The following is a 22,795-nucleotide window of genomic DNA, read 5'->3' as shown; positions in this document are numbered from 1 at the left end:
ATTGAATCCGAAGAGAAAATGGATTTCTATACCTCTGTTGCCAATTTAAGAGCAGAACAGAACAGATCTTTCATTGCCATTCACTAATCAATACATATACCCCATTCGGTTGCCTGTTGTGCAGTCGAATGGATTTGGAATTCAATACACAATCTAATGTACAATTTAGTCATCTGTATACCATTGCTTTTATGCAGTTCATTGCTTAATTCCACCTTCGTGGTTAATTAACGACAATGGCCTGTTTTTAGGCGATTGCCATGGTGCCTTCAGAAGTATAGATATCTGTTCATTCCTAAAAGCTAGTATTAGACTCTAATCTCACCCAAACTTGCATGGAGGGTGATGGAATGCTTGAGATCATCACCAATGTGAAGCTCATGCTCACCCATCGGAATCCTTCGGACCCCGAACTGATCAACCACACTCATGTGCTTGCACACGTGGACGTCAACCCTCACCCGCCTCTGTGAACTAGCAGGAACATGTACCTTTTCAAACCCGACCAGTTGCCTGCCCACGGACCAGTCCCCTGCAGGCAGGGCTGAGAAGATGAGCAGGGTCTGGGTTCCATCCACTGTACCGGTATTCTTGACATCGACATGGATCTTCAACGAGGGGGTTTTACAGTCTATGTGACTGAGGCGCAAAGCGGTGCCCACCAGGGAGGTTGTGTTCTTTATGGTGCTTAGCGGCACCGTGACCTGTGTCGGGGCTTCGGCGAGCGAGTGAGTGAAAGTTGTGTAGGTTAGGCCAAAGCCAAAGGGGAAGACGACGGGGCCCTTGTAGAACCGGTAGGTTCGGCCCGGGTAGCCTCGTGCTGCGTTCGCCCTCATGTTCATGTTTGTCATAGGAATCTTGGCAACGTAGTCCTGCGGGTACCATGTCATTGGCAGCTTTCCCCCTGGAAACAGTAAGAAACTTCCCGGTGATAGAATTCTTATGGTACACATTCATTGAACATGTGAAGTAAGTAAAACTTATCATACCCGGGTTGGCCTTCCCGAACAGTACATCGGCAATGGCAGCCCCTCCAGCCTGCCCCGGGTACCCAACCCAGAGGATTGCAGAGACCCGCGGATCGTTCTTAGCGAATGTTAAATCAACAGGCCCACCGGACATGAGGACCAATATGGTGGGTCCCCTAGAGGCCATTGCGACCCGAGACACGAGCTCCTGCTGATGGCCTGGTAAGAGGAGCCCTGCCCTGTCCCTGAACTCGGCCTCAATCGACTGGTCGAGACCCATCACAAGCACAGTGGCATCAGCTCGACGAGCGGCGGCCTCTGCAGCACCAAACATCTGGCTGGTGGGGCAGGCCACGTTGGAGCAGCCGGCCTGGCGGACGGTCCGTGCGTACCTCCCGATTCCTTGTAGAGGACTGGTGTATCCGCACGCAACTCCTGCAAAATTTGCAACCGCAAATTACAAATAGTACATTTGCTACTTATTGGGCCGGAAAAGACCGAGCTCGGGTGTCCGGCAGGCCAAGTTTGAACCAGTAATTCAGCCCGAAGTGACGGACGATACAAAACGAAGGAAAAAACCAGAAGAAGCAGAAGAAAGTGAATCCGGGTGAAGATTACCTGCATAGTTACCAATCATGGTCACTGTGACGTCGGAGTTGGGGCCAATGACAGCAACGGTACGGTGGCGTGCAGCAGACAGGGGCAAAGAACCGCGACGATTCTGGAGCAAAACAATGCCCTGATGGGCCGCTTCGAGGGCTAATTGCTGGTGGGCTGGGGTGCACACATCTCTTGGTCCAAGGTTCCCGTGTGGTTGGGCGGACGGTTCACCGTCGAACATCCCAAGCCTCATCTGCACCGTTATTGTGTTTGCTAGGGCCAGGTCCACGTCGGCCTCGGCGAGCTTGCCCCGCCTTATGGCCTCCTCCGTGTGGACTGCGAGGAACGGCCCACAGTCCAGATCCAAGCCTGCAAGAATTTTTTCGAGTAAGTAAGTAGTCTGTAGTGGACTTCTATTACTAGAAATCCATTTTTTTTTCCCTTCTCAATTACACCAATTTTAGAGATATGTTATTTTTTTCGGATTATAAGAAGTGCCATGAGCTAAGTAAAGAAGTAGCTGAGTGAGACTAAAAGATTTTGGGTGAATGAGTTAAGAGTGGACATCTAACTCAGAATATCTTGATTGTCAGTGGAAGCTGATGCTATCATGCTACCCTCAATTTCAATCTTGTATATGTCATTATTATGTTTAGTCGCATGAAAAGCATACAAGGGCCAACTTACATGCACCCAAAAAAGTGAATTCTGGTCCCCCCCCACAATTTAAAAGTGTCTTCTTTGCAAAACAAGCATCTAAGAGAAAATGGATATTATTTTTTGATCCGCACCTGATATTTAAAAGTCTAATAGATTTCGATTAATATTCGAGCCGAATCGACCCACTAAAAAGTAAAACTCTCTCAATCATGGATTTTCGACATTTATAAAACTCAAACTTGACATCTCAATAAAAATAAGTAACAAATCGCTTGAACCAGTCACATATTATATAAAAAATAATAAGGGAAAGGAAAAAAAAGGACCCGGCAAATGGTTTAGGAGGTAAGGAGCCTCAATAATTACTAAGGCAATCACCAACCTGCTTTGATGGTGGCCGCAGCTGCATCCTCTGGGGTCGCTGTGTAGTGTTGGCTATCATATAGCACCCCAACCGAGTCACAGTCCGAAACGATGTACCTGCAAGTCAAGGGATCAAACCAACCTTCACGTGATCCCAAATCGGCACCATGTAGAAGAATAATTACAATATGGGAATATCCGGTACATTTTCCATTTAGTGTTTAAACTTCAAACCTCGCAGCTAGGAGCGTAACAAGAACCAGCACTACTCACCCATTAAGGTGCCACTGACCCCGGATGGTGTTCTTGAGGAGGTTCGGGTCAGCACAGGACGGGACCCCGTTTACTTGGTTATACGAGCACATCACGCTCGCGACTTTGCCTTCCACAACGCACGTCTTGAACGGCACATCATACGTGTCCTCCAGGTCCTGCTTGCTTACCTACACAGTTGATTAGAGCAGTCAACATACCGAATAATCGTAAAATCTATTTTCCCCGAAATTCATCATCTGTCAGACCGTTGTATTATTCTCAATAATATGAACTGATTGAAGAGACGCTGGTGTAGTAAGTTCAAAGGACAAAGCAGTTCGCCATCAACAATGGATGGTCTTCTCGATCGTCAAACAAAGCACCCCTTTTTTTTCTTGATAAGTGTCAAACAAATCACTCATATTTTCAAATTAGGCCACAGTAATTCAACAACGCGGGGATAATCTTTCGAGAGGAAAGAATTGTATATACGTATATAAAGATGAAAATAACTTTTTTTCTTTTTTTCTTTTTTTCGGTAGTAACTCTCTTTTTTCTTTTTTTTTGGTAGATAACTTTTTTTTCCTTTTTATTCCATTACAGAGAAGGAAATAAAGAACTTAATGAGAAGAATATAAATAATTTTACTAACAAGAATTAAATTTGAAATTTCTATAAGGACGTATGGTACCATATATCAGACCCCGTTCCTCCCATCACATTCAAATGAACTATCTGTGGGCTACGATTTTGGATGAGACAAAGCGAAAGAGGTCGATCGCAAATTCTGTCAAAAAAAGGACAGAGAGAAAGGTTGCACTGATTTCAATGCCATCCTGTGATTTTCTGTCAACCCAAATTAAAAGATTTATAATTAATTAATTATTATTTGTGTCGCTGCCCCCACAAAATAACTACCAAATGAGGACTGATATGAATGTATGATAGGTTGGTTCTTTCATCGTATTTAGTTGGGTTCCGGCTAAAATGACTTGTTTGTCAATTTTTAGAGAATCTTCCACGCACGCAAGTGTACGAGTCCTTTTCAATAGCACTATTGCTCGACACATATTTTCACCGGATTTCGAAGTTTTATAATACGTAAATTATCACGAAAAAAACCGAGTACTATTATTTGCTTACTCGTGCATTGAAGTGGTATCGATCCACGCCGTTCCAGTTATCCAGGTCATAAGCCGTGTAGTGCTTGCAACAGGCTGCGACCTTCAGTCGATTGCCAGCACCATCACCCTGGAGCCCCCTGACATAGCTGGCCGCATATTTTCCAGCCAAAACTGGGTCTTCCCCGGGCGTTTCCTGACCCCTACCCCACCGCGGGTCCCTGAAGATGTTCACATTCGGGCTCCAATACGTTAACCCTGCCATCCCTCCGTTGTACATAGCCCTCGCCTCATCGGAAACCACCTGCAGTTAGAAAAGGAAAAAAAAAAAAAAGGAAATAAGCTAGGCTTCAAAACTTGAATAAAAGTTCAGCCTAATCCTAGGGCTGTCTAAACATGTATTATTAATGTCAAACGTACTGCATTCACAAGAATTAATTTCCTTAACCACCCAACAGGATTAAAACTTGGCATATCACGGCAACGACCAACCTCTCATCGTTTAATTGTTTGACATCAATTGTGATCCATTCTATTGTATCAAATGCTTCTGATCAAGACAAAGACTTTGAGCTTTGAGAAAGAAGGTATAATGCATTGACAATCATCCTCATCTAATAATATAAAGGTTTTAGATTTGATTCTCAAGGTAGAATTACATATCCCTTTATTGATTTTTTTTTTAATCTTTTCATACCAGACCCACGGGTCTTAATGAATTTAAGAGAGACAGAAGGAAAAAAAAAGCTTCTCGGTTACCATAGATATAGAAATTGGAGGGCAATGTAGACAATTAACAGGAAGCAACTTGCAAGCTATTGGACAAGAAGCTGTAATAAGCCAAAACTTTCTCGCTAGGCATGGCAGTTAACTTTATTATGGTCCCTATCTTATTATTCTTCCATTATATGGAAGCATGTGACTCCCTCTAATACAGTACTTTTCTTATATATGGAATTACAATTTCAAATATCAAAATCTATATGTAATCTAGTTAGTCAATCATAACAAATGTATGTAACTAATACCGTGAATATATATAAAATTTAAATTATGCACGATATAATTAAATATGGACATGATATCAAACCATAGGCATTAAAGAATTTAGTCACCCCATGCCCTTATTATACATTCTTTTATATAGCTGATTCCGCATGTTCTAATATATATATATATATATATATATATATATATATATTATAATCAGACACCACATCCTTCTCGGCATGAGGTTTGAGCCCGTAGCTCAGTTACCTAAATTATTAGACAACTTTACCCATTAAAAGTTGAAAATTTAGTTTAAGTTTCTCTCCAAATTATAGAAAAATTTATATATATATATATATATATATATGCATATGTTATCACCATAGTACGTGATGAGTAAGTGGGCAAAAGCATAAGCGCAAAAATCTCACCCGTCCAATCTCCTCCCACAGGGAAGCATTGAAGGAGGCAGCGGTTGTGATGACCTGAGGGAAGCTCGTTGCCCCTGGGAAAGACCTGCCGAACTTCGTTCCCGGGCCCACATTCGACACCCCGTGGAGAGCCTCTGACCACCACTCGTACCCCCCCATCCCCAGCCTTGGCACTGCAGCAGCATTGTTCACGAGCAGCCTGATCTTCTCTTGCAGCGTGAGCCGCCCGAGCAGGTCCCTCACCCTCACTTGTATTGGCAGGTTCGTCCGGCAGAACCTCAGCCCCCTCGTGAGTCCGTTCCTTGGATCGCAAGCAAACAGCGGGCGGGCATGGGACTGTTGTAAATAAGAGGCCGATAGGAGGAGGAGAAGAAAGAAAGGGAGTAGTGAGAGGAGATTGGCATTCTGGTTATTATGAGGCATTTCGAAGGGCAAAAGATGAATATTAGTGCCGAGTGTGGTATTTGTGTGTTGAAGAGTGGGAGTGTTGGGGTTTTATAGGGTGTGAGGTTGGATTTTTTGGATTGGATTTCCACGTCGATATTTTAAGCTCAATGATTTTTTAGGGGAAAGAGAGAGGTGATAAGATGCGTAAGTGATATTATGAAGTATAAGCCACAACAATCCATGCATGCAAGCGATTACATATCGATGCGACCGATTAATATGACAGTGCAATGAATATAACAGTTTGATTGTACGTGTGCATGTTTTGTCCATAAAGTTTCACAAATATGTGCGACAACATGAGGTCCCAAAGTCCAAACACTTGCTTATGGGAGGCTAGTGAGTTAGCGAATGACTCCTATAAGTGCCTTAAGCTGACAAGCAAAAGATTAGCTAGGCTTATGCTTATATTTTTCAGATGCGAGCATACGAGGAGATGCCACAATTTGACTCACGCTACGAGATGCTTCCTACGAGTTATATGTTTTTATTTAGGCTTAATATATTCGAGCCTGTAGGAGGAGGACTACTATAGTGTTTAATATTTTAAGGATAGGGATTATATGGTCACGGATTGGATGATTATTATCCGCAGAGGTGGAAGAAAACGAAAGGATTGGGTGAGATATTGAATTATTGTTTTAGTAGTATTATTATTTATATATTATTTCGTTTCTGACGACATAATGGGAGAATAAGAGAGAGAGAGACGTCGCCGACCGTCACATTGCCCGCACTAGCTAAGCTAGTATGGCATGGGGTTTGGCTGCTCTCTTTTTCAACAACTCCATATCTCTTATTTCCCAGTTCTTCCAAAGCCATTATTTGCCTTTTGCACATACATGCATGTATCATGCATATATATAGGCGCGTGTTTGAATATGTGGGTGCACATAACATACGTATCCCCTAAGTATATATGGACATAAAATTTTCAGTTCTAGAAACATTGGAGGCCCTCTGATGAGATAAGCAGATTCGACGCGAAATGTCGTCAATATAATGAGTACGGAAAACTATGATCCATTACAATTGACAATGCTATATATGCACATGGCCCTCCTTTTGGCACTTCCATTGGTACAATTTGGCAAGTCTCAGCTTTTCTTTTCTTTTCCGGTATGATGCAAAGTTCGAGTTTCGGGCAAACCACAACGTGTCTAAATCTTGGTTTTCTTTTTCTTTGGACTGTGATATATGATAGGAAATTTTATTGAGAAGCAATGAAAGGCAACTTTAGTTAACTTGAAGGATTATATGTGTGTTCTTGCTTTTTCTGTGGGCTAGGGAATAAGGAAAAGGGGAGTTTGGGGATTGAGAACTTTCAAGCAAGCACGTGAATATTTTGCTAAATTGACTGCACGATCATAATGTCTGTAAATAAAAAATGTCTCCCCGTGACTTTACTGTTTTCCACCAGCTGAGTTGAATTGTGAGTGAAACCTATTAGCTTCTTTGTCTCTTTTTCCAATCGTCCAGCAGTCACGAGTTTTGTTCAAATGTTGATTTTTCCACTTTTTTATTTTTTTCCTGTTTTGCGGGCGGTTGTCTCAGTCGATTGAACTGGTTTATCTAGAACGGTTATCGCATTGGTTGGAGATAGTATCCAAGCCACAACGTCTAAGTCCTTTTTTTTTTTTTCACGAGATGCACCACTTAAAATCTAGAAGTTTAATGGGTCCCAATTAATTCAATTTTGAGTCTGGTCAACTTACTAAAAAGTAAAACTTTTTAATCATTTATGATTTATCAATTCCCAAGACTTGAACTCTGGTATGTTTGATTTCTAAATTCGATTTTAAGATTTTAACTGTAACTTTAACTCTACTCATTACACAATAAAAATCAACAACACAATTATTATTTTCTCATTTTTCTTCAATTTTTTTAACAATTCGATTCAAATTTTAATAATAAATTATCTCAACTATTCATTACTTTTTTTATAATTCAACAATACAATCATTTCTTTTTTTCAACTATTCATTAATTTTTCACACTTTTTCTCATAATTCAACATCGCAATCATTACAAACAAATTAAAATCAAAATTTAATTCAACTCAACTCTAAAACCAAACACACTATTAAAATCTTATTTAAGGGGAATAATATAATCGTACTTCTCTGTTTAACTTTTGCCAGAATGGAAAATGAAATAGGGCTCCTGTGTAATTCTGTTTGCGATACACCGATGTCGTTAAGCTATGGTAGTTGAAATTAAGTTGTAGGGATTTGATTATTGTTCTATGGTGTACGTAGCATCCAATAAAAATCATTTCATTAGCTGGGATCCACATATATATAGAGAGAGAGTTAAATATATACATATATACTTCCGCCGTATGGATGACAAATCAAAATGATGGGTCTTCTGCTCAATAATTAAGATTAAAGAAACTAATTAGATTTATCCTTTGACACATAAAAGATCTAGACATCGAAGACATGCCCTTGTATATCTAATATAAGCATATTGCATGTTTTAAGTTTTCACTTTAGAACTGAAAAGTGAATAGTGTATGTAGAAATATTGTATTAAGCCCACGGACCTCTCTATGTAACCGAAAAAAAAATATATGTATGCAGAAGCCTCAACTCATGGTCGATGACTCTATATGGAAGCTTTCTTAATTATAATTCTGGTCGATACGGGAGCTTTATATAGAAAAATTGGAAACAACCGTTACCGTGTTTTGGTCTCCCTGTTTTTTCTTTTGTTTTTGTTTTTTTGTTTTTTGTTTTGTTTTTTTGTTTTTTGGTGAGAGGTCTCGCCGTTATCCCATAACCCAATAAACGAAATTTGTGTAAGATAATAGAAAAGCAAGTAACACTAGTTTAATAAATAGAATCGTCTCCCAAAAATAATAAATATAGAATCTTTCTTTGTTTATCTCTCCCCCATCCCCCCCCCCCCCAAAAAAAAAAAACCAACATGTGAATAGTAGTTTATCAGTTTATGTTGCTAATGCTAGCTTTGTCTATCCATCGGGCCCTCTACTGCCTCCAAATTCGGCTTTGCAGGTGGAGCATAATCGACAATCTTTCGATACTAGATCTTATCAGCTTGTTTGTCTCGCCTAGTTAGAGAAGGTTATACAATCCTTCATAATTCACCCTTCCATAACTCTTCTTACTATGTGATTCAAACAAGCGGTAAAAATTCGATTGTTGCAGCGGTCCACACAAGAATCCAACACAAATACAAATTTTTGAATTTTTATAGCATGCCTTATTACCTTTTTTTTTCCCCTTGTTTTCCTTCCCCTCCGGATGTAGAAAAAAAATCTCCGATTGGATAGGGTTCCAACTCAGCCAATTTTCTTGGTTTTCTTTTTTTGGATTTTTTTTTTGCAATTACATGGATATGTTTTTTTTTTTTTTTGGCCAGGCAATTACGTGGGATTTTCAATCATATATATATATATATATATATATATATCATATTAATTGGTCCGAGCTTCTGGGCCATCTGTTTAAGGTCCGGTCGGTCCATCAATGCACTCAGCAGAAAATGCGAGTATCATGTGTCCAAGTCATCATCGTGGGACGGGTGAGGGACCCCTGGATTTCCATTCCTTGATGGGCTTCTCTCTTAAATTACTCGCAAACCTGTCCATTTCGCTTCGTATTGCCGTCAAGCCGAACCTCAGATGAATTCTATATGTCGAAGTCATTATTATAAATGCATAAGGACAACTCGTCTATTCAAATAGTTGCCTACATAAGATAAGGCTTGCATTTCAAGTTATCCCGATCTAAGTCCATGCTTTCATTGAAAATTTGAGCCTAGTTCAAGAATTAAAGAGGATCCCTTGACATATTCAATCAAATTGAAACGGTCAAATATTGCCGACGTACATTCATGGTGATGGAGCTCGTTCAAATCGACCTTTATGGACCCAAATTGGATTCGGAAAAGTTTTTTCACCTATCCTAACGAGAAATGCACCCGGAAAAGATAATATAATTTAGTACTTAGCTAATTAATCTTTCCTATGTATACATATCTTAATCTTAATAATTAATTGCTTTTGGTGAGAAGGATAGGGTTGGCTGGTACTTGCGTGTGTCCAATGCCAACGAAGAGTTTCCCTTCAAAAGATTACGTGAAAATCATGCATTTGTATTGCCTGCTGGGAGGGCCAGGGAGTATGGTATGCCCATATAATAATAATAAAAAGCTGGCCTAAGTGGGCCCAAATTCTAAACTGGGCCGCATTTGGGGGCCCACGCAACCGATGGCCGAGGGGATTTTTTTTTTCTTTCCCCTGTTTATAGGCAAACATCAAATATATATTAAAACAAATTATTCACCTCCTAAGGATGAAACATGTAGAAGCCACGTCATCACTTACATGATCTCTAGGGCAGGAACTCTTGCGAAGTCACGTCATTATTTTTTTATCTCTATAAAAAAAAACAACATAATAGTAGTATCAGTTTATTTGAATGCTAGTTTGTCTATATCGGTCTACTTCAAATTCGGTTTGAGGTGAGCATATGCAATGTAAGATATAGTTTTTGTCTCGCCTATTAGAGATTATAAATATAATTACCCTTCATAAATTTTTACTTTATTAAACAATAAAAATTCATTTGATACAAAGTTACAAATTTTTTTTTTTAGCATGCCTTATACCTTTTTTTTCCCCTTGTTTTCCTTCTAAAAAAAAAATATGGATAGGGTAACTAAATTTTCTTGGTTTTTTTTTTTTGGATTTTTTTTTTAATTACATGTTTTTTTTTTTTTTTGAAAACGTATTTTCAATATTTAAATAAATAAAATATCATATCTAATTGGTATTTCTTGTTAAGTCCGGTTAATCATCAAGAAATCAATATTTTCATCATTTGGACTGAGGGATGGATTTTCCTTTGGGCTTCTCTCTTATTATGCAATTTTTCCTCTTTTTTGATTTTAGTCGATCTTTTATAATCATAAGACATCCTACTTTGCTCATAAATGTTGCATTCAAGTTATCGATCTAATCCATTTTATTGAAAATTTATAGTTCAAGAATGATTTGACATATTCATAAATATCCCGAGTAAATCCATGGCATAAAATTATTATGCGTTTGTTTCATAGGAAATTTTAAAAGATTTTGATTTCAAAAAATAGGGTATAAATGGAACTCATTGACTTGTATAGTTATTTTGTTTTGTATAAATTAGGTTAAAGTTTAATTTTAAAATGTAATTGGCAAACCAAAAGACATTACTTTTGCCAATGCACAACGCGTAGTTTCAACTAATTTTAGATTAGATGGGAAGCATCTTTCCTCGGATGCTGAGAGGTCAATGCCCAATAATTTTTTAGTACGTGATCTAATGGGCCCATTCTGTTACGCCGATACTAAGAGGATGCAGCAAATATAGATAAGCTCCCCATGCAAAAAAGAATTTCATTAATTCTACCATATCATTATGAGAATGATCATTTGATTTCTCTAAGTAATTTCCTTTTGAAGTCTAACTTTTAAATTAATGGTAAACAAGGGAAATTATCCCTCTAATTGAAAAAATAAGCAGTGACAGCTAACATTTTACATTTGGAGTCACCATTTAAAATTTTATTATTAGATGAAATTAAGTGAAGTTGTATATCAATGTTTTATCATTTCAGGTAAGTAAGGTACGAGGTCAATCTTACATTAAAGAATAGTACTGTTTATATATACATAATAATATATGGTAATATAATGAAAACATAGAATTTATGTGTGTAGAGGTGATGAAGAGGATGTGAAATGGATATAGTTTTATCTAAAAGTGATTAAGAGCACAGAAATATGAATATACTGCAAGTAAACTGATGTAACTTCCTCTTTTTCTTATCTCAACAGATCATACGATTTCGTTCGATGATAGAAGTTGAAATCATACGTCTGCAGTCAAAGACGATTCAGTTAGCCAGAAATGGGCAGGACTCTAATTTTCAAAACTTCGATGAGTTGGTGACAATTTTTCACGAATTTTACATAACAGAGATGAAGTTCGAACTATTATAATATTGCTAAGAAAAAGACACTACTTTTAGGTGATATTTACGGCAATGGACTATCTAGTGCATCAATTAGAATATAATTCATTAATCAATTCTCAGAATTATCTATAAAATTATCATATTTTTCTATCTATCTATCTGCTACTGTTAGTAAACCTTCCTTTCTCACTCGTATATCTAGTAATTTTCCTCTTTTTTTTGTATTTTAGTTCGATCTGTTTTTTATAATCATTAGAGATTATCCTACTTTACTCATAAATGTTTATTCCATACGTTCTCGGATGCAGTTAATTATTTTATCAGAATAATTTATATGTTCTTATATGAATGATTTGTTGCAATATTCATAAATATTTGAGTAAATTAGTTGCAACTAAAAATTATTTATGTTGCGTTTGGTTTGATAGGAGAATTTTAAAATCAGATTTTGATTTGGAAAAATAGTGGTATAAATGGAACTCACCATTTGACTTTGTATAAGTTATTTTGTTTTGTTGTTGATAAAATTAGGTTAAAGTTGTAATTTTAAAATGTAATTGGCAAACCAAACAAGCCATTACTTTCTGCCCGCACAACTCGTGAGTTTTCAACTAATTTTAGATTAGAATGGGAAGCATCTTTCCATCGGATGTTGAAAAGAGGTCAAACCCAATAATTTTTTAGTATGTGTATCTAATTGGTCCTATCTCATCAAGTTACGTCCGAAATACTAAGAGGACTGCAGCAAATTGATAGATAAGACTCCCCATGCAAAAAAGAATTTCATTAATTTCTTTACCATATCATTATGAGAATGATCATTTGAAATTTCCTCTAAGTAATTGTCCTTTTGAAGTCTACTTTTGTAGAAGTTAATGGTTGCACGAACAGAGGCCTCTCATCCGCTCCTAACATTGTTAAACAATAAGCAGTGACCAAGCTAACCATTTTACTATTATGGGAGGCGACCATTTAAAATTTCAAGTATTATCACTGAAGTTCAAGTCTTGAAGTTGTATATCCCCGTTTTATCAGTTTCACGGTAAGTAAGGCCGTACGAGGCTCAATCTCACATCGGAAACGAATCGAGGATCTTCGTGACTGTTTAAATATATACATACTATTAATACGCGTATGGGCACATATATAAATGCAAAAACATAGAATGTTGTATGCTTCCGAGTTGCCAGAGATGGATGAAGAGGATGTGAAATGGATATAACATTCTTATCCTAAAACGTGATTGAAGGGAGCACAGAAAGATGGAGCTGCCAAGTAAACTTGATGTAACTTCCTCTTTTTCCTTATCCTCAACCAGATCATACGATTTCGTTCGATGACTAGGAAGTTGAAATCAATACGTCTGCAGTCAAAGGACGGCATTCAGTTATGCCAGGACTGGGCAGGACTCTAAAATTAACATAAACTTCGATGAGTTGGTGACAATTTTTCACGAATTTTACATAACAGGGAGATGAAGTTAGACGAACTATTATAATGGATGGTGCCTAGCAGGGAAACAAGACACCACCGAGGTGATCGGTCCCCCTTACGGCAATGGACTCGATCTAGTGGCATCAAATTCTCACCAGCAGTCTAATTCATTAATCAATTTCTCAGGAGCATTATCTATAGGAAAACTTATCCGTATATCCTATCTGTCTATCTGATCTATCTGCTACTGTTACAGGTACAGACACTTCAGCATATTAAAGACGAGAGATCAACCATGCGTATAGTGAGTAAGCCTTTTCGCGGGGTGGGAAACGAGAATGCCTCTGCTTGTTCAATCCTTATCTTGCTGTGATCCTTCACGTCGCCTTTGAACTGGTTCAATATCTCAGCTCAGCAAATGTTAACTATCTATCCTTCATAACTGATCCACTGCTTAGAAACTTCACGATATCATACGGCTCCAGAATTTCATGAGATTTCTGATGTCTGTCCCGTGATAAGCAATAAAACAGAAGCTTCAGAATAAGTGAGAGGGGATAGCAGAGCTTCCTGTCTAATGGAATTGGACAGTTCCAACATAACATATGTATAAACATTGGAGTTCGTCACAACCTTATTGACAGTATTTTAGGGGCCTGCGGTTATCACAAAGAACTCATCAAGGTTATGAGATAATATGTTACGAAGCATATAAGTAGTTGTTGTGCTGATGTAAAATGATATCAGATGAATATATGAAATCTTCGTATATGTTTTCCTTCTGAACTGTCTATAATGTTGGAACCTTACAGCTTTTGACCAAACTTTTCCGCCATGATTTGGTTATTGTTGTCAGATAATTGGACATCGATACACACCGATATATATCAATTGAGCGGCTGTTCGAGATGCCGTGGACCTTTTTTACTTGCAAGTACTTGGGCAAAGCAGTTATTTTTTAGACTGACATGCAGTCGCAGTACAAGTCAGTTGTGGTATAAGTGAAATACGTATATAGTGGAATTACATCTTCTTCCATTACAAGTGTACAGGAGCGTAACCAAGGTCGATTGATTTCTTTACGGCGTCTAGGACTAACTGGGTTTTCCTGCTGATCTCGGGCCACTTGCTATCTGGTTGGCACCCTGACCTTTTGATACCCCGAACGAGACTTGCAAACTCTTCAACCATCAAGGCCTCTTGGGGAAGCTCAGATGAAACCTGGATTCTCTCTGGTTTAGTGCTCCAGCCAATGTGGAGTTCCACGAATTTCGTGGCGGGAGTGAAGTCGAACGAAGCAGATTGCTCTTCAATAGGGATTGTCAAGTCCATGACGTGGATGGATCCATTGGAGCCGATGATTGCTAGGTCCATAGACAGGTTAGCCAGGAAGGAGCAGTGGAAGGTGGCAACCGTCTGGTAAGGAGGATGCGGGTGCCGCGGGCTGTCCAGGTCTGGGTTTGGAACCCGGCGCCAGTCCCAGATCAAGGAGGCTGAGCAGGCCAAGATGACTCCAGCAGAGTTGCAGGTTACTTGGGGCAGAGCCACCACTGAAGTTGGGAGCCGATAGCCAGCCGCCCACAAAATGGATCCAACGCTGTACCATCCCAAGTCGCCCAGCGCACCGAGACCGTCCAGGTCCGGCTTCACCCTAATGTTTCCGTCTAGAAATTCCGGGGTCGCGCAGAATGTCGAGTTCCTATGGACCTTTTCACTTGCAAGCAAGGCAAAAGCACTTCTTGTTAAAATCGTCGAGTCCGGAAATAAGCAGAGGTTGTAACAGAGAGACCATACAAAGTCCTTACGGAGTTAAGGTGGCCAAAGAGCTGAGGATCAGTCATGAGCTCCCTCATCCTGGATGTCCTCGGATGGTGCAACCACATGGCGCCGTCCATGAACTGGACGCGGTTGGATGAGCAAGCTTCCAGTATCTGGTCGAGCTGTGGGAGGTCGAGGGCGGCTGGCTTCTCAAGGAGGACGTGCTTCTTGTGTCGAGCGGCCAGGACCGCCCACTGCACGTGGAGGCTGGTGGGCAGGGGCAGGTACACGGCGTCGACATCCGGGTCCTCAACCACTTCCATGTAGCTGCCATACAACCTGACACTGCTGCTGAGTCCATTCTGGTGGGCGAATGATCTGGCCTTGTCGATGGAGCGGCTGCCTATTGCCCAGAGGGTGGCGCTGGGGCTCAGAGAAATGGCCCTGCACAACTTCCGGGCGATTTCCGCGCACCCGACAATCCCAATTCGAACCCTCTCATCCTCATCAGCCATCACCACGTTCCAGGACCATTCCTTGGTCCATCAGCTTGATGTGTGATAGCCCTTTAGTTTTGCTCTTCGAGTTGAGGATGAGCTAGGAGACACGTGGGCCTATTTGGGCCTATACAGTCCAGCGAGTTAACTGACAATTTCGTCCCTCACTTACATAAATTGTATCAATCCAGTCCCTTCAAAAAAAATTACATCAATTCGGTCTCAGATTACTTAATTTTATCTCTGATCACATCAATTTAATCCTTAGTCACATCAATTTAATACTTAGTTATATCAGTTTAATCCTTGGGCACATCAATTTGATTTCTGATCACATTAATTTAGTCAATCCACTTAGTCACATCAATTCAGTCATTTCTTGGTCACATCATTTTGGTCTTTGTCAACATCAATCTTTACGTAAAAGAAAATCAATCTAATCTTTTCTTCTTTTTTACTACTGTCTCCGACCTAATTTTGGAGCATTCATTCTCATTGCTCGGACTTTCGAATCTCGTGTTCTCAGTGGCTATAGAAAACTTATACATAACACTACTATTTAAGATCAAGTTTCGAGCCAAAAAACAAATAAACAAGTTAGAAAATATGGTTGAAATTCAATTTTCACTCACAATATAGAAATTTTAGAGAGCGATATAATTCTCAAACCACACAACGAAATTACGAGCCGTCAAGTACTGTAGTTTCCTTACGATATGAGGAATCTGTCTATAAAAGTTCTGGGACCAATATTGACTCTATAAGAATTTGTCATTAATGACCCATAAAAATTTCTCTCTCTAAAACACGGGAGCAAATTCTTATAGAGTCAATATTGGTCCAAAAAATTTATATAGACAGATTCCTCATATCATAAGGAAGCTACTACACTTAAAGGTTCGTAATTTCGTTACACTGTTGCTCTCTAAAGTTTCTGCATTGTGAGTGAAAATCAAATTTCAACCACATTTTTCTAACATGTTTATTTGCTTTTTGGCTTGATATTTGATCCTAAGATTAATACCATGTATAAACTTTCTATACTCACCGAGAACATGAGAATCGGAGATCCGAGCAATGAGAAAGAATGCTCCAAAATCAGCTCGGAGACAAGACTAGTAAAAAAGAGGGCAAAACCAAAGGGACTTTTTTTATGTCAAGAATTGATGTTGATAATGACAAAAATGATGTAACTGATGTGACCAAGTGGAGGGACTAAATTGATATAATCAAAGACCAAAATGATGCGATCACAGACTAAATTGATGTGATCAGTGACGAAATTGATGTTACCAGGTACGAAATTGATGTGACCAAGGATCGAATTGATGAACATTTTTCTCAGGGACCCAATTGATACAACTTGTATAAGTCATGGAAGAAATTGATCGTTTACTCATAGTCTAGCAAGGAATATCAGCCTACTCTACTTTTTCTGGTATGGCTGCATATACATGCATGAATACGGACATATAATGTATATATGGATACACCATGTCCTCAATCAAATCTTCATTATAACATTCTGTTCCATCTGATGGATCTAATTGGCATAACGCTCTCTCTTTCAAGATCGTCTTTGCATATCCTTCTTGTTGAGCAGATGGCCATGCTCGAACCGTTTGGACTGAATTGATGAGGAGAATCAACATTCAATGGTCTACCACTGCACGTGGTTGCCGGCACTGGACTGGACTTCGAAGTCAAGAGGAACTCGACTAACCAGTTTCCAATTTTGTGAAAACAGTAAATATTGTCGACTGGGCGAGCTAGCCACCACTGCAATGACAGGCCCAACCTGTGGTGGACTCAATGTTGGCAGAGGTTGCTTTGGCCAAGAAATATCGATCGGTAGTCTAGTTAACTAATTTAATTGATTTCTCGTGTGCATCATCCAAAGGAAACTTAATCAGCATATCCCACCTGTCTATCCGATCCATCTCCCCACTGTTACAGTGATAGAAACTCGAGCATGATACAGATGAGCACCATACCTATAGCGAGTAACCCTTCCGTGTGGCAAGAGATGAGAAGGTCTTAACTTGTTCAATCACCATCATGCAGTTATGCATCGCTTTAAACAGGTCCAATCTCCTTTTCTCCGCCGGGGAATTGTCAATTCTCTATCCTCCTAAACCGATACGCTGTCTTCGGTAAAAAGAAAGCTTTTGCTCTAAGAAACTTCATAATATCATATCATGTGCAAATCAGAATCAGTAGCGTAAGTCGAGGAATTATCAGGGGCTCCTGTCAGATGGAATAAGAGGCAGCCCGATACAACAAATGTAAAATGATGGAAGATGAACGTATGAATGTCTCCCTTACCTCTCCACCTCTCCCTCCCTCTCTTTTCTTATATTTTTCTGCAAGGTTGGAACTTTACAGCTTTGGACGAACTTCTATGCCGCAGCTCTCGATTAGATTGGGGATAATATTAGCCAATTGCGACTGGTAACTCGAAACTTATACCACAGGCCAATTTCTGCAGACATATAGGAGCCAGCTTTTGAAAATATGTGTTATTTAACTTGAAAGATAATGGGGAAGTTAGTCCGAAGTAACCCTTCATGTCCATGTAAGTATGGCAGTAGTCGGAGAAATGGATTTTCCCAAGACTGATAAATGATTAACTGCATTCATGGAATTTCTGATACATGCCATCAAATTAGTAACCCTGACAATTGCTGGAAGAGAGAACATGGTTCACAAATCACCTGCCATCTCATAGTAAAGTGAAATTCACAGAGAAGCTATCAACTTCCCACGTACCGAAATCATCCTAAAGACCCGAAGGAACCATAATTTATGAAACACTGTCCATGTAGAATGTCTATAAAGCGTCCATTTCGAGCCCATTGCAGCAGAAAAATGATATATTTCCAAACAATATCATGATGGTTTTTCCACCAAACAAAAGCAGTTCAACACATTATACGTCTCCGAATCTATACAATACAAAATGGCAGCAGTATCTCAATGGTGTACTATTGTCTCCTTTCCGCAGTACTCCACGCCCAAACTTACACACAAGGACAATCTTTTCGCCAATCTGTCTTTATACAATTATCAATTTCATATCATTTGAACCAGAGAGAAAGGCTATATGCATGTATCCACCAGAACGAAGCTCAAGAAGAAGAAGAGGCAGAGGGTGAGGCTTTGTTGAAAGGAACCTGCTCCGCACAGCTGAGCACTTCATGGGGCCCAGCATCCTCTCGTCCAACGCCCATAAGGTCAAGGTAGTACAAGTAGTGGGAGACCATGTTGTTCATGCGCTCATCGTCACCCTTCCCGCACATGTCTTCTCCATTAAGAACATTCATGGTGGCTCCAAACCCGGGGACCCGCTTGGCCAAGGTATCGTTCTTGGTGGGCTTCCAGCTGTCAACGAAGACATCGTGAGCTGAAGGCTGGTGCTTCTTCATTGGAGTCATCCACCGCCAAATTGCAGCCTGAAAGGCCAAGGTGGCATTCTGTTCGATGTACTCAGGGTGGTTCAACAGGTCCACCTTCAAGGCTTCTCCAGCTTCTCCATAGTTGTAGTTCCTTACAGTAAATCAAGAGATCGTAGAAACAAGATTGCTTTCGATTGCAAATCAACAAGTGGATAGCTTCTACAGACTGATCTATTATAAATTATTGCTAGCATATCAATAACAATGCGGGTAATAGAAATGGGAAGGACATATATACGTGGCTAATTGCCGTATTTCTGGTAAAATCCCCCTAACTTTGAACTTCAATTGGCCAAGAATTGAACATCAACATCACAAGAAAAGTTTTTTCTAACTTCTTAATCAGCAATTTTATTTAGTTTATGCTGAAAGAATGTCTAGGAATAGATGAATTAATTTACCTAGTCCTGTGATTTTTTTTTTTCATTTTTTATAGCTTAATAGCAAAAAATAAAAATAAAAAATTGCAAGTCCTAAAAGAGACTTCTCTTTGCTGCGTTTCCTATAGAATTGTATAAACGTAATAATTACGGATGATCTCGAACTGAATGAATAGAAGAATTCTCGGTTAGCTGGAAATCATTACCAGTAAAGAGGCAGAGCACCTCGACCATAGTATGCAGCTCCAGGCGCGCAGGGATAGGTGAACTTAAAGTAGTCATCACAGTAGTACTGGCTCGGACTCATTTCCTTCTTGTAGCAGAGTCCCCATGCCAATGGCCCTCCAGTGGCCACCCCATATCCACCTACAATTGTCGTAAAAACATCTCATACATATAATATCAACTCGATAGATATGATTGAACTTATTGACAGATCCATTCTCCTGTACTTGCAAATCTCAAAACAATCTTGTGTCCCTGAGAATTACTAAGTGCAAGTAAACTTTAGCGTAGTAAAAACACAAGAATGGAATAGCGAATTGAAAAACAGAAGACGGTTCAAGTAATTTTGCCATTTACGTTAAAGCTCTTACGTATAAAAGCCCAACGAAGAATCTACCTTTTTTTTTTTTATAAGTACGAAGAATCTACCCTCGAGTTCATTAAATAGGTGATTCAAATGGTAATGCTGCAAATGATCACGACCAAAAAGCATCTTTTTATAGCTCGATATCCAGTTAGCAGAAAAGCGCAGAGCCATGGATGGAAGCATTATCATGTCATTGCCCTTGCAAAATCTATATGGCAGCAATCCCCGAAAAATACATGATATTGTCATTCTTTCCCTATCCCACGGCTAAAAGAAGCTCGCTGACCGATAGTTTCACTTCGATAATAAACCTTGTCATCTCTGAGAAATTACTATGCAATCTCTTAATGTATAGACGAAATTCATTGTTTTAGCCCATTGAACCTCATCAACTTGTCCCCCGTTCGGTCCACTAAACTCGAAACTAATCGAAACAGAGAGCAAGAGTTGAGTAAAACATTCCCTAACCGGCAAAACGAATAATGTTAACCGGCCAGATCAAAGGTAGTGAAGGACTCACAGGAAGTCTTGCTGCCGACATGACCGAGGAAGGCGGCGACCTCCTTCATCCCCGTGAGCTTCCCTCCAGTGGTCCCGAACCCGAGGGGCTGGTACTCCGCAGCGGCAGTGATGAACGAGTGGTAGTCCCAGAACCCCACCGCATGGGCCACCGGCGCGTTCCGCTTTGAGAACAGGTTCTCGAACTGGTACGACTGGAAGTAGTCGGAGATGGTGTGGTTACAGCAGAACACCGATGGGCCTTTACACTCCCACCCCTTCGCGCACAGCTTCTTCCCCTTCACCACCTTCACCACCGTCGGCTTCACCTCCATGTCGTCCCCGGCGACGAGGAGCGCGGCCGAGGCCATCAGCGCAGCAACTGCCAGCACCATAACGCACCGTCTGGACTCCATATTTCAACCGAAACTCGCGCGATCACAAGGGTGGAAGGAGAAGAGGGAGTGAGTTATATAAAAATGTGGGGGACGACGGAGATAGAAAGGGAGGGGGTAACTGATGAAAGGGGAGGTTGGTGGGTGATTATGATCAGTAGGTTCGGCTTCCTTTTCGTGTTCCGCCATGCTTTGAGTGGAAGCAAAGTTGGGGTGAAGGCATCGGGAGTTCGCCATTGAAAAGCTCTCAAGCTGAAGAAGACTGCATCAATGGCGGCAACGAGCAGTTGCAGAGCCGGGCGATTCCGTACAAGTTCAGGCCCAAGAAGAAGCTGAAGGCCCGAACTTTGACTTCACTACTTTGGCCCAAATAGTCCCTTCAAATATAGTAATTTTCGGCCCGGCCTAGATCGACGCAAAACCGGCATGCTTGGGCTTAAGGTAATCGTGTCGTGCGGAAGCACGACTAATCGTGAATGACGGGCTAGTTATTAAGGGTCGTGAAAATGTTAAAATTGTTGAATGGATGATGTGGAATTGTCTCACCGTTTACATGTGTTATCTACTATTGAACAACATGACGCGAACAACCCGTTCAGATCAGATGGGCCATTCCACATCGCATTGTAATACGGACGAAATTGTTGCATCGTACTGTTTAGATTGATTTCTTTGAAACATCGATGCTCATGCCTACTTGTTGCCAGCTACTTACTGAAGAGGTCGAACTTCAGGCCGGCCTGAGTACCGGAATACCCTATGGCTACGCTTAGACTGGGACGAGCACAACTGGTCCTTCTCCTTTTATTAAATTATTTATTATTAGTATTATCGTTAGTATTATTGTTATTGTTATTAGTATTATAATTTATAATTTATATATTTTGTTTTAGAAATATTAAAAGTTTTAAAAAGAAATTACTTTTGATTTTGGGAAAATGTTTCTGCCAAGACAGCACTATTCTGGGGAGAATTGAGGGATCACCCCACCAAATGCTCCCTATTGGCCTATTAAAAGTGATGATATTCAAATGATCGTATCCTGATTTAGGTACTTTAGCGTCTATTTTTCTTAAGCGAGACTTTAAATTCGAGTCTTGTGAATAAATAAAATTACAATTAAGAGAGTTTTACTTTTTAGTAAACCGACCAAACTCAAATTAGATTGTCAAAATTGATAGGATTTTCCGATATAAAAATGGCCACGGACTTAGAAAAAGACATTGTATTGATAAGATATCATATGCAAGGTGATAGTGAAGGTCCACATTTCCACAATCTCTTACTTTGATACTTGTACTCCATATTTTTTTTAATGAATGTAATACTGGGTAATAGTAGTAACGATTTTACCGTTCTCGTTACATAATGTTTGAATTCTCGTAAGCTTGGAATTACTCGTTCTCTATACTAGTCGATCATATAAATCATCAATTCGATAATATTCTCATTATTTAATAATCCACTAGCTCAACAACAAGCACAAACACACAAAGCGCTTGATCTAGCATAATTATTTTACCATCGAAAGAGAGGAAAATTGGTAAATATCTAGCAAATCTTTTAGAGTGCGTTTGATTTCTGAGTTAAAGTAACTTCGATTTCGATTTTGATTTTGATTGTGAAAAAGGACAAATGAGATAGTATTATAAATTTGACTTGGAAAACGTGTGTTTTTATTATGTAATGGGTAGAGTTAAAATCAAAATCTTGATTCTAAAATTAAACTCTCAAACCAAACCAAACCAAACGGTGCAAGCATCCAACTCGGGTTGGCTCTTAAAAACAAAATCATCATGGGAATTATCTTTCCCCCATAAGGGAATTTTATAAATTATTTTCTTTATCCCGCCATAGGCTCATAGCAGATCAAAAACTTCCCGATAAAGTATTATTTAATGGGAAAATTCTTGGAACCGGGAAATATTCAGTTGGCTGTTCAAATATAAAACATTTAATTTTT

The 22,795-nt window shown here is 39.6% G+C and overlaps 3 protein-coding genes and 1 long non-coding RNA gene across 4 annotated transcripts; 1 reads left to right on the top strand and 3 right to left on the bottom strand.

Annotated features, from left to right (window-relative positions):
• Positions 1-44: 44 nt before the first annotated feature.
• On the bottom strand, positions 45-5,875 carry LOC116208356 (beta-D-xylosidase 1-like). Its single transcript, XM_031541736.1, has 7 exons — positions 5,389-5,875; positions 3,990-4,271; positions 2,865-3,034; positions 2,611-2,708; positions 1,587-1,937; positions 990-1,403; positions 45-904 (listed from the first exon to the last, which is right to left on the bottom strand). The coding sequence occupies exons 1-7, from the start codon at positions 5,809-5,811 to the stop codon at positions 309-311; spliced, it is 2,334 nt and encodes a 777-aa protein (XP_031397596.1). The 5' UTR covers positions 5,812-5,875; the 3' UTR covers positions 45-308.
• A 7,362-nt stretch (positions 5,876-13,237) lies between these two features.
• LOC116209654 lies at positions 13,238-14,043 on the top strand. Its single transcript, XR_004157294.1, has 2 exons — positions 13,238-13,358; positions 13,514-14,043. It is a non-coding gene; the product is annotated as an uncharacterized LOC116209654 (long non-coding RNA).
• Positions 14,044-14,192: 149 nt separating this feature from the next.
• On the bottom strand, positions 14,193-15,579 carry LOC116209653 (uncharacterized oxidoreductase At4g09670-like). Its single transcript, XM_031543368.1, has 2 exons — positions 15,063-15,579; positions 14,193-14,964 (listed from the first exon to the last, which is right to left on the bottom strand). The coding sequence occupies exons 1-2, from the start codon at positions 15,528-15,530 to the stop codon at positions 14,296-14,298; spliced, it is 1,137 nt and encodes a 378-aa protein (XP_031399228.1). The 5' UTR covers positions 15,531-15,579; the 3' UTR covers positions 14,193-14,295.
• Positions 15,580-18,332: 2,753 nt separating this feature from the next.
• On the bottom strand, positions 18,333-20,951 carry LOC116209243 (chitinase-like protein 2). The gene is made up of 3 exons (XM_031542832.1): positions 20,460-20,951; positions 19,554-19,713; positions 18,333-19,058 (listed from the first exon to the last, which is right to left on the bottom strand). The coding sequence occupies exons 1-3, from the start codon at positions 20,851-20,853 to the stop codon at positions 18,641-18,643; spliced, it is 972 nt and encodes a 323-aa protein (XP_031398692.1). The 5' UTR covers positions 20,854-20,951; the 3' UTR covers positions 18,333-18,640.
• Positions 20,952-22,795: the final 1,844 nt, after the last annotated feature.

This window comes from Punica granatum, chromosome 5, assembly GCF_007655135.1.
Source record: "Punica granatum isolate Tunisia-2019 chromosome 5, ASM765513v2, whole genome shotgun sequence".
Lineage (NCBI taxonomy): Eukaryota > Viridiplantae > Streptophyta > Magnoliopsida > Myrtales > Lythraceae > Punica > Punica granatum.
Note: the sequence above shows the minus strand (reverse complement) of the source record. Positions and strands in the feature narration are given on the sequence as shown.

What these genes read in the sequence shown, in the direction of transcription:
- LOC116209243 (XM_031542832.1), bottom strand. Translation starts at nt 20,853, where the DNA reads ATGGAGTCCAGACGGTGCGTTATGGTGCTGGCAGTTGCTGCGCTGATG. An exon ending in TGTCGGCAGCAAGACTTCCT is followed by an intron (nt 19,714 to 20,459) that starts GTGAGTCCTTCA and finishes CGACAATTGTAG; the next exon opens with GTGGATATGGGGTGGCCACT. An exon ending in GGTGCTCTGCCTCTTTACTG is followed by an intron (nt 19,059 to 19,553) that starts GTAATGATTTCC and finishes ATTTACTGTAAG; the next exon opens with GAACTACAACTATGGAGAAG.
- LOC116209653 (XM_031543368.1), bottom strand. Translation starts at nt 15,530, where the DNA reads ATGGCTGATGAGGATGAGAGGGTTCGAATTGGGATTGTCGGGTGCGCG. An exon ending in TCTTTGGCCACCTTAACTCC is followed by an intron (nt 14,965 to 15,062) that starts GTAAGGACTTTG and finishes GCAAGTGAAAAG; the next exon opens with GTCCATAGGAACTCGACATT.
- LOC116208356 (XM_031541736.1), bottom strand. Translation starts at nt 5,811, where the DNA reads ATGCCTCATAATAACCAGAATGCCAATCTCCTCTCACTACTCCCTTTC. An exon ending in CATGATTGGTAACTATGCAG is followed by an intron (nt 1,404 to 1,586) that starts GTAATCTTCACC and finishes CAAATTTTGCAG; the next exon opens with GAGTTGCGTGCGGATACACC. An exon ending in GTTCGGGAAGGCCAACCCGG is followed by an intron (nt 905 to 989) that starts GTATGATAAGTT and finishes TACTGTTTCCAG; the next exon opens with GGGGAAAGCTGCCAATGACA.